The following is a 10865-nucleotide window of genomic DNA, read 5'->3' on the forward strand; positions in this document are numbered from 1 at the left end:
TTCTATTCTGTTCGGGAGAACTCCCAGCTCTCGTTATCATGATTCGTAGGAGCACACACGTTCAGGTGCCCGCACAGAGGCGATAGTGTATACCGAAGACGCACGGGGGAGAGCCTGGGGAGGCCAAACCCCCCCCAAGCATCTGCTCACAGCGTTTTTGTTTTTTGGGGGGGGGGGGGGGGGGGGGGTTGCGCCAGAAGGGCCTTGTCGAAAGTCAAAACGTGAACGAGGCTGGTCGCCAAGGATGAAGGACATTGGAAGGGGGCTCGACCCCGGTCGGGGAGCAGGGTATGAACACCGACGGCGGGTTCGACGAGCGGCAAGCAGAGGGAAGCAGGGCCTGAAAATAGCCGTGCTCTGATCCGAGGCCTTGGAAGCGAGCAAGCTATCTATCTTGGTGGATTGGATCAGAAGGCTTCTCGAAGGGCGGGTAGCACATCAAGCCGTGGACTCCGAGCTGAAGATGAGAAACGCGAAAAAAAAAGATGTCCACGGCTCGAGCCGAAACTTGCTACCCAGACCACCAGACAGACGCCGATCCAGACCAGGCCGTGGCGGGCGACGTTGAAGCTAAGGGGGGCTAAACCCGTTGAGCGGTCGGCATGCATGCGCTAGCGCTGACATTGGGCAGTCATCCGGGGACAGTGAAGCTGGCGTTGATGGTCGGCACCTACCTTAGGTATGAGAGGGCATCCAACGACGGGAGGCTTTGCTTTACCGGTCTATTCGTCAATCCAAGTTGCTTTTCTCGCGCCTCAGGTCGACCGATGATGCGGCGCATGATGGTGTCCTGAGCGGGCGAGGACAAGGGGAGAAGAAGGGATGAGGTGACGAGGAGACCGGAGAGGCCGTGCTGGCGAGGGAGGGAGTGCAGGATGCACATGCAACTGCAACAGCAGCTGCAAAGTCAGAGAGGCAGGAGAGGCCCGAGAGGCAGGAGAGATACGAGAGGTACGAGAGGCAGGAGAGGCATGAGAGGCATAAGAGGCATGAGGGGGGCTTGCGAGGTCTGTCTGCAAGCCAGAATCACATTGAAAGCAGGTACATCTCGGCGGCTTCGAGCGAGATGCCCCCCAAGCAACGCAGCACGCACGCAAGAGAAAAAAGACCCTGGACGGACGGGACAGGAACAGGAAGGACCTCTCCCCTCCCCAAGCCCCACTCCCGGTCCTTCCAGCATCCAGCATCCAGCATCCAGCACCAGCAGACCAGCACCCGGTTGGCGTCCTCTCAGGGGTCCATGTGAATGTGGGAGGGAAGAAGGAGAAGGGGGAGGGAAGAAGGGGAGGCACTTTCACCACACCCCCTGCTGTGTCCACCTGAGGTGAGGTAGGTGCTGCGCGCCTTCCGATTCCCCAAGTGCCAAATCCAAGCCCCAAGCGTCAGGAGCTAGGAGTCAGGAGCCAGGAACCACCAGCAGCCGAAAAGGAGCCAGAGCCAGGAGGCCAGGAGGCAGCCAGCAGTCGTAAAGGGAAGGGCAACAGCCGCCACTCCATCGAGACTAGATAATGTGCACGGCGACAACGACAAGAGGTGGGAAACTAACCACCTAGTGGGTGATGACAGCGTTGACAGCGACTGGTAGCGGCAGAAAAGAAAAACCCAACTTATCCACAAGGAATTGCCCGGATGGAGGTACTGAGGCAGTCGTGAAAAGGCGGACGCAAGGGCCTCCTTGGGTCGCCCAAGCCACACATGCCGCCCCGCTTCTTCTTATCCCCCCTCCCTCACGCTTGCCCCCCCCCCCCCCCGGAAAATTCTTTGGGGGGGGGGGCCCCCCCCAACCCCTTTTTTTTGGGACCTCCCCCGGGTCCCCCCCCCTTTTCCCCCCCCCCCCCCCCCCCCCCCCCTTCTGTACAGTACTTTGGTCCCCTGCCGCGCCCCACAACCATCCCCCGACTTGGAAACCATGGAGCCAAAAAGAAAAATTAGGAAGAACAATGCTGCAAGAAGTCAGCAGTGCCTCTTGAGAGGACAACAACAGGGAGAAAAAAAAAAAAAGGAAGAAAAGAACCTGATCGTATCTCGTTGGTCGTTCTCCTCATTCTCGAGCAACACAAGACCAGCCACGAACTCATCATCCGGACCACACTGCTTCAGGTTCGCTCCTCCTGTCGCGCCACGCCCAGGCAGCACCCTCTCATAGCATCGCGACGTACATTGCCTGGCTACCTACTTTACCTTACCTTACTTACCTACCCTACGGCACCGCACCAAACCATCACACCACACCACACCACAGGCGATTCAGCGAGGAGCGAGCTCAACAGCAGGCAAACAAGCAACTGAAGAAAGTACAGCTGGATCCAAGGCTACCTACTCGGCCGCATCTGCCCTGAGTGAGGGTATCAAAGTCCCTTTACACCCACCCCCGCCAGTTAAACAGGCTCTCCAATCTCCCCTCTCTTTCGACAAGCCTTACCTGCAACGGCGACGAACTACACACACGACGACATCTTCATCCCTTATTTCTCTCTTCTCTCTCCTTCTCCCGCCCCCTCCCTCACCTTCTATCCCTCAGCTCCCTACTCCGTCCGGCCTGCCGTCCCATCTATTTCCCGCTGTGCGAGGACTGCTGTTCCCTGTCGCCGCCGCTACTTAGACCACAGGACGCCCGTGCTTTTTTTTTATCTTGTCCTCCAGTCGAATCAAATCATCACCGACTCGAGCATCCCCGGGTCCGTTTCCTACCGGCCCACAGCTGCAACCAGAAACCAACCTCTCGACTCATGATACGATCGATCACTTACTCTGTCCTCCGCATTTTTGCCTCCGTTTCTTCGTGTCATCATATCGTTACCGCGCCAGGTTTCTCGCCACGCGCTCCTTTCGTCTCGAGTTGCTTTAATTAGCCTTGCTCGCGCTCGCACTTGGACTTGCATTTGCGCCTGGTCTCGTTCTCATCCTGCCTCACCTGCATCAGCCAGCACTGGGTACCAACCGAAAGAACAAAGGGCTCAGACAGTTTCCTGAACTCCAATCATCGCCACCAAACACATTTCGACACGCGCCTTCACTGCCTGCATCCGCCGTCGGGCATGTTGTAGGCCCACCTCCTGACCATCCGCCATGTCTCGTCACAAGCACCATCAGTCCTGGTACGCTTCACTGCCGCCGTCCTGTATTCCCATGATCGTGAGGCCATATGCTGATTTTGCTGATGTCTAGTCGGGAGCTCCATGTTGTTGTGCTAGGAGCCGGTGAGAAGCGCCGTCCAGTCTTTGTAACGCATTCAGGTGACTGACTCTTTCGCAGGAGGTGTCGGCAAGAGTTGTTTGACTGGTGAGATGACCCAGAACATTACCTCATCCCTAATGCCGTGTCACTGTCTAACTCATCGACTGTGCAGCTCAGTTTGTACACAATGAGTGGATTGAAAGCTACGACCCAACCATCGAAGACACGTACCGAACTCAACTGCAAGTTGATGTAAGATGCTGATCTCTCTGACCAATCTCGGCCTGTGACTAACGCCTCTCTGTAGGGAAGACAGGTTATCCTGGAGATGTAAGTCGAGCAGTCCAGCATTGGCATGCACATGTCTAATCATTCATCATTTTTAGTCTCGACACCGCCGGCACAGAACAGTTTGGTATGGATGTGTCTTCTTTCTCGTGCTAGTTCTACTCTAATACGGTTGCAGTCGCCATGCGGGATCTCTACATGAAATCCGGCCAAGGTTTTATCCTGGTCTTTAGTATCACCTCGGGCTCGTCCATGAACGAGATTGAGATGTTACGAGAAGAAATCACTCGAATAAAAGACGATGAAAACGTACCCATCGTTATCGTCGGAAACAAGGCCGATCTCGAGGAGCAGCGGGCAGTGCCCCGCCAAAGGGCCTTCGCCTGCTCCCAGATGTGGGATGCGCCATATTATGAGACGAGTGCCAGGACGAGAAGTAAGCCAATCCTAACCTCAACCTTGTACCAAAGGTGCTAATGTCGATCTCAGCGAATGTCGATGCTGTATTCATCGATATTTGCCGCCAACTACTTCTCAAAGACGAGCGGTTTAGAGACGCCGATGGCAGGGACAACTACGGCCGCGATGACGACAATGACACGGGCATCATGGGTCTCGCGAAACGCAAGCGGAGGCGAGGACGACGACCAGATGGCCATCGATGCAATATCCTATGAGAGACGAATCGCCATGCAAGTCTCCGTCCGCGAGGGGTTTGATAAAAAACGAACATAACAAACATGACGATGTTTCGTCGGTGCTCATCGTCCAGCACAGTACATGCGGATGAGACTGAATCTCTTCTCTATTTGTATAAATTAACATACCGCCGCAACAATGACGTGGCAAGTAAAGGCCGACTTGGATACGCAAATGATCTAGGGATCAAACAAGGCTGTGAAGGAGCGGGACGGGCAGAACCGCAAAACGGAATAGGTAGTTCACCTGGACGAACGGCACGACGTCACGATATGCACACCGACTTAGAAGCGAGCACTCGCATCTCACACGCATGTTTCTTCCCAGGCGAGAAGAGATGACGAGAGGAGGATGAGAGGAACTTGGCCCTTGTGCACCTACCATTTTTGGTGAACGACTTTTTCTTTTCAGTTGGAGTTTGACACAACATGGAGACAGGACCAGGCGTTGGAAGGTGGACTTGGGGCGAAATGAGCATTGAGCTGTCTTCGCAACTCGTGAGTTTCATATTTTAGGGCAATACATCACGGGCAAACAGCAATGACCCTCAGGACTTGACGGTTTCCTTGGCACGTACTGTTATCTACTTGATATAGTCAACCGGGTGCCTTCCCAACGTGCGTCTGGTGCTCGTGGCTGGGGTCTCTGCCCCCGTATGCACCATCTCTAGCCGCATTAGGATCGTTGAGCTCAAGTAGCATGTATTGCTTAGGAAGTTGGCGTTGTCGTTGATGCTGGGTACGACGGCAGAGGCGACATTCTTCGCAAGGATACCTTGGACGCCCCAGGAGATGGCGCGGTTGCCGAGTATCCTGGAGACTTATGGTGCGTGGCGCCCAGTGATCACGATGCGAAGAAGCATAACGGGGCCTAGTGTTGAGCACTGCGCGCGGTTCATCTCCGTCTCTGGATAGCACCGACCAGCTAAGCACCTCCTATGAGACTGCAAGCCAGATGACACAAGAGCGTATGGGAGGCAGACTGTCGGCGGTTTTGGCGGCTGAGGGTCGGCTGAGACAGAAGTTTCGAGAGGCTGCTGGTGGCGATTCTGGGAGCCTTTTAACGCTGTAATTCTGCAGGCATATTGCATTTCACAAATAAACTCGGGGATGAACAGATGCACACACAACCTTCTTTCACTCATTCGAATGCACATCATCGGCATGTGGCAGCAGAAAGTTGCAGCTTCTTACTTTCATGCTGTGTGCGGAAAGACAAGTTCCGGGCGCTTCGGAGGGTATAACATCGAAGAACAGGTAGCAGCAGCTACTCGGCTGCCTCCAATGTGTTGTGCACAGCATGTTTTGCAGTAAGTCATCGCTCCATCCGGATCGTATCTTGTGGACATGTAGCCATGGTTCGACAGACCTTTGGCATTATTACTATGTTCGCAGTCTGGTTTGGAAGACGCATCTGTCCTCGCGCCCAAGATATATGCCAGACTCGGAGTCATGGCCGCAATGTCAGACACCGGGACACTGCGGAAGTCGGTCTTGAGGCAGATGGAGATTATTATAGCCTTTCATAAGAAGATTGCGGCCTTCAATAACTAAAGCTTTACCAGGTCATGCCCGCTCAGGTCGTAATCATAGACTTTTGCAAGCCTCCATCGTCGTGTGCTTTGTCGAAATATTAGCAAAGGGTTTGGCATGAACATGACGGGCAGAAACACTGCAATGTAATCAAAGTGCTGGGAAACCTTCACTCGAGGACGAGCCGCGGTTATCAGCCATAACCCGATCCACTGTGGCCTTCAGCCTTAGATTTCGGGTCCAGAGCCGTCCTCACCGAGTACCACAGCAATCGATGTTGATGACCAACAAGGACTCAGCCAGCCGCATTCTACGGTTCTGTTCCAACTAGCCCATGATCCGTCACTCTTGGTGTTGTGCACCAAGTTCTCATGTAGTTGAGAACCCAAAGAAAACTCACTTCGTCCTAGTTCGAACCAGTGATCGCGCAAATGTCACCACGCAAGCCTTCAAATCCTACGATTGACAACAATGTATACCATGGATAGAAAGACTCACTAACAAGAGAGATCAAAATTATCCCGCCACACTTCAGTGAATCCGCATCCCGTTGACCCCTCAGCCCACTCGCGCAACTCACGATCAAATAAAAGCCAAGGTCCGCTCGCTGCCCCCCGTCATGCCAGCCCAACGACAAACCACCTGCAAAGCCGCCGCCGAGACCGGAAAAAACCAGCATGCCGTTCCCCCACAAGCAGGTCCTGATCACAGGCGCCACGTCAGGCATAGGCCTAGCCCTCACGGAGCGCCTCCTGACGAACAACATATCCGTCATAGCCGTCGCCCGCAGCACGGCGCGCCTCGAAGCGCTCCTCGCCAAACACGGCCCCGCCCACCTGGCCATCGAGCCCCTCGACGTGACAGACCTCGCCTCGCTGCCCGACTGGACGGCCCGCATCACAGCAACCTACCCAGCCGTGACGGCCCTGTCCCTGAACGCGGGAGTCCAGCACGCCCTGCCCCTCGGGCCCCCGACCACCACCGCCGGGGCCAGCGACGGCACGGGGGTCTCCGCCGTCACCGCCCTCCTCGCCGCGACGACGGCCGAGCTGACAACAAACTACCTCGCGCCGCTGCACACGACGCTGCTCTTCCTGCCGCACCTGCGCGCCCACGCCGCCGCCGGCCGCCCCGCCGCCCTGTACTACATCACGTCGGCCCTGGCCCCTCGTGCCGCTGCCGCGCTGCGCAAACTACTGCGCCAGCAAGGCCGCCCTGCGCGCCCTCGCCTGGCAGGTGCGGGCGCAGCTCCGGGGCGAGGAGCGGCAGCCCGGCCGGGACGCCGTCAGGGTTGTCGAGATTGTGCCGCCGGCCGTGCAGACTGAGCTTCACACGCGACAAGGCCTCGCGCCCATCGGGATGCCCCTCGGGGATTTCATTGACTAAATGTGGGTGGCCCTCGAGAGTGGCGAGCAAGACGAGATCTTGGTTGGGCCCGCGAAGGAACATGCTCACATCGACGACGCGAAGAGGCATTCCAGCAGCTCTTAGAAGCGAGGCGCGGCCGGGAGGACCAGGCCCTAGCCACCTTGGGGTTAGAAGGATGACGGGATGACTGGTGTCATTGCGTGGCCCTCTCGCCCATAGATCAGGAAACATTGATTGGGCATCCAATTTTATTGTGCCGTCCTAAACTATCCTATTTACACCCCCCAGCACGCTGCGGCATAGGACACTCGGTCCGACCCGATAGCTGTTGGGGGGACGCTGGCTCCAGCTGGGGAAATCCATGCATGAAGAATGCAACGGTTTGACGCCCTCACCCGCGAAACTTCATTCGCCCATGCCCACAGCGCAGGAACAAAACAAAAACACAAACGGAAAGCCAGTAAACCAAAAACCCCTTTCCAGACGAGGAGAGGACCGTCTCCAAAAGCCTGGCAGTTTCGGTCCAAGTACCCTTCGCTCGCGTGGTATCACACACTCTCTGCCTCCTATCAACAAATCAAGCCTGCTCCCCTCATCAGTGGGCCTCTAATTTATTGCCCAATTCCCTCGCCAACGCGAGGCGAGGGTGGTCGAATCGAAAACTTGGTTGGGCGATGGTCTCGGACCAAGCTCAGCGAGAAGCAAGGCCAAAGTGAAACCAACGCCGCGTGAAGTGAACACCATAAAAAAAATTCGTACACAAATGAAGCCTGGCCGATCGTGGAGTGGAGCCTGCTCACCATCGGGGGGCTAGGGATCTACCCCGCCCTCCCCGGGAAGCAGGTCATGGAAAAGGAGAGACATGAAGGCGCATGGTCGTCATTACGTACGTCTGGAAGAAATGGCCAATCGAGCCCTCAGGGCATGGCCAGCGGGCCGCTCTTGCGCTTTTCGGCGCTCGTCAGGACCAGCATGGGCGCCTTGCGCTGGCCTTCAGCCATCTCGACCTCGGTCTTCTGGCCGGCGTTCTTGAACACGCTGGCAAACGAGTTATCCCTCTCGGACTCGCAACCCGACGTGGCGCTGCTGACACTATCGAGGCTCTTGCGCGTTTTCTGGCGCGAACCCGGGCGGTCCGAGCCGATAGCACCCCAGCTGCCGTTAGTGGAGGTCCGCGAGCTAGGCAGGGAGCACTCCATGTCACCGGACAGGCTACCCGAGCCACTACGCCCGGAGTCAGACTCGTTGTCAGTGATGGGGGTGTGCACCTCCTCAGCGCTCTCAGAAACGGGGCTCATGCTTCCGCTCGAGCTGCCAGTTCCCTTTCTCCTCTCCCGGCCGGCGCGGACAAGGTTGTGAACTGCGCAACGACGGGTGCGAGCCGCAAAGTTCTTGCTGCCCTCGTGCTTTGTGGTAGGCTTGGCCTTGAGTTCCTCAATCGAGGGCGGGCCACGGGGCTGGCGCACTGGGTGCTCGCCAGCTCGCGCCTGGCCCGGTCCGTAGCCACCGGTCAGCGGCGTGACTGGGAAGGAGGCAGTCCGGGGACCAGCGGACTTGGGGGCATCGTTGGAGAGGGCGAGCGAGTTGTTGAGGCTGGGCATCGCGAGTGAGACAATCTTCTTGTGGCCGCGACGGAAAGCGTTGGCAGATGGGGGAGGAAGAGGAGCGACGTCAATGGGCGACTCGTTGCGCTTAGGAGGCGAGTTGCTGCGGAAGAAAGGAGTCGTGTTGTTCTCGGCGGGAGGGGAGACCTGGACGCGAGGCGTGTTGTTCTGCGGCGTCTGCTGATGGCTTCCGTAGCCCTGAGCAAGCTGAGACTGATCAATGTAGGCTGCCATGTTGGACTGCCCCGCGTTGGGGTCAACGTAGTACTTGGTCTGTCCGGTCATGGGATCGACGTAGGCATACACTTGCTGCTGCTGCTGTTGCTGCTGTTGCTGCTGCTGCATCTGTTGCTGGTTACCCATGGCGCCAAGCATGGACTGCTGCATAGACTGCACGCGCTGCTGATGCTGGTACATGGCCATCTGTTGCTGCTGCATCTGCATCTGCATCTGCTGCTGGGCACCGCCAATGTTGAGGCCCTGGAACTGCTGAGCAGCCACCTGGATGTTGAGGAGCTCTTGCTGAAGAGCCCGCTGCTGCTGGGCCAGGTACATGTTGGTGGCGACCAGCTGAGCGTACAGCTGGGGGTCCATCTGGTCCTGGTCGTCGACGTGGATCTCAGGAGGAGCGAGAACCTGCTCAGTTGTGAATTGTTGCTGCTGCTGGTTCATGTTCATCATCTGGTTGTACGCCTGCTGCTGGCCATACTGGGGCAAAGCCGTCTTGGGAGCCGCGTAGGCATTGGTACCCTGCGGGTAGATGCTGCCAGCGATGCTGTTGCGGTTGCTGAAGGTTTGGGCAGTGGGAGAGGCCATGCTTGCAGAGTTCGCAAAGGTGGAGGCAGTGGCCGATTTGGGGGCGGTTCGAAGGCCAGCGAGCAGGTGAGAACGGCTCGTGCGTGGAGTGGGAACGCCGTTGTCTTGTTGGCCGGCGGGAGGCGAAGCCAGGGAGAGAGGCTTGAGGTTCTGGCCGCCTCGACGGGAAGCAAGTCCGGAGGCGGGCGTGGCGAGCCCGTTGGACTGGTTGTTGAAGTTGTTGGTGTTCATTTGTGCGAGACCAGCTGCGTCCATTGCGCAGATGAATGTGGGAGGATGGGCGTGCTTGTCAAGGTCGAGCTGACAGAAAAGAATGTGAGACGAGTCGAGCACAATATGTGGACGCCGGGTCAGATTAAGAGGTGTAGTCGGTGGAAGATGCGATATGGGAGAGACTGCACAACGAGAATTAAGGCGATCGAGTTGCCGGGAGGTAGTGGTTGATTGCCAAAAAAACGAGATCCAAAATCCGTTACGAGACTGGTGACACGAGGCCAAAAGGTTGGGTGGGAAAGGACGTGGTGTTGATTCGGTTGGAAATTAAGTTGAAGGTTTGGGTCGAGAGATATAGCGAAGAAAGGAAAAGTCGATGATGCGAGATGATCGAATAGACGAATGAACGGATGTGTGGCAGGATCAAGATGATGCCGCTGCCGATGCTGATGCCTGGTGAAGGAAAGAAGCCAGTTGAATTTCCAAGCAGGAGGCAGGAGATGCCGCGTGTGGTGGATGTCGAGAGCGTTTTGCGGGTACAGTCAAGCTGCAACCGTGACCTGATCGAAGGTCTATTGGGGGGGAGGACGGGAGGAGAGCGCGACTGCTTGTTCTTGAGCTTTCCAGTCGTGGCTTGGCAAAGTAATCTTTCCGCTGGAGAGCAATTCCGCGGGAGACAGGAATGTCGGCAGAAGGTGCACGCGTGCGCGTTGGAAATTAACTCGCCGATGTGGCCAAGGGAAGGAGAGTGCAACAAGAAGGAGGCGAAGAAGCGTTCGAATCGAGTCGAGTCGAAAAGTAAAATACAGTTGATTAAAATGATCTTGTCGATGATGAGCTCGTTTTTTATCGAATTGCCGTGCGAATGTCGATGCCGAATGCAAATCGAAGGGGATTTTGCTTGGGAATGCGTGTCGTGTTGGGGAAGCTGTGGAAGGACAGGACGAGGCGAGGGTAGCCAGCTGTGGAGACAAGGTCGGTCGAAATCGGTTGAATTCCTGAGATTGTGGTGTGCTATGCTTGTTCTTCTTTTTTTGGGTGGGAGGAATTGATTTGCTGGGTGGTTTTCTTGTCTGTCTTGCTTTGCTAGATTCCGGCGTCCTTTTCTAAACGACGACGAACAACGACTTTCGCGTACCAGAGCGGCGGGAGGAGGAAGGGGGGGTTG

General features: G+C 56.5%; 3 protein-coding genes across 3 annotated transcripts; 2 read left to right on the forward strand and 1 right to left on the reverse strand.

Moving 5' to 3' along the window:
- Nucleotides 1-3069: 3069 nt before the first annotated feature.
- Nucleotides 3070-4142, forward strand: VDAG_02567 (transforming protein p29; the record flags this gene model as incomplete). Its single annotated transcript, XM_009653220.1, has 8 exons — nucleotides 3070-3098; nucleotides 3169-3200; nucleotides 3256-3282; nucleotides 3350-3429; nucleotides 3485-3507; nucleotides 3564-3592; nucleotides 3644-3901; nucleotides 3955-4142. The coding sequence occupies 8 exons, from the start codon at nucleotides 3070-3072 to the stop codon at nucleotides 4140-4142; spliced, it is 666 nt and encodes a 221-aa protein (XP_009651515.1).
- Nucleotides 4143-6373: 2231 nt separating this feature from the next.
- On the forward strand, nucleotides 6374-7082 carry VDAG_02568 (uncharacterized protein; the record flags this gene model as incomplete). Its single annotated transcript, XM_009653221.1, has 2 exons — nucleotides 6374-6849; nucleotides 6902-7082. 2 exons carry the CDS (start codon nucleotides 6374-6376, stop codon nucleotides 7080-7082), a joined length of 657 nt encoding a protein of 218 aa, XP_009651516.1.
- An 899-nt stretch (nucleotides 7083-7981) lies between these two features.
- Nucleotides 7982-10232, reverse strand: VDAG_02569 (uncharacterized protein; the record flags this gene model as incomplete). Its single annotated transcript, XM_009653222.1, has 1 exon — nucleotides 7982-10232. Exon 1 carries the CDS (start codon nucleotides 9737-9739, stop codon nucleotides 7982-7984), a length of 1758 nt encoding a protein of 585 aa, XP_009651517.1. The 5' UTR covers nucleotides 9740-10232.
- Between the last annotated feature and the right edge of the window lie 633 nt (nucleotides 10233-10865).

This window comes from Verticillium dahliae, genomic scaffold, assembly GCF_000150675.1.
Source record: "Verticillium dahliae VdLs.17 supercont1.4 genomic scaffold, whole genome shotgun sequence".
Classification (NCBI taxonomy): domain Eukaryota; kingdom Fungi; phylum Ascomycota; class Sordariomycetes; order Glomerellales; family Plectosphaerellaceae; genus Verticillium; species Verticillium dahliae.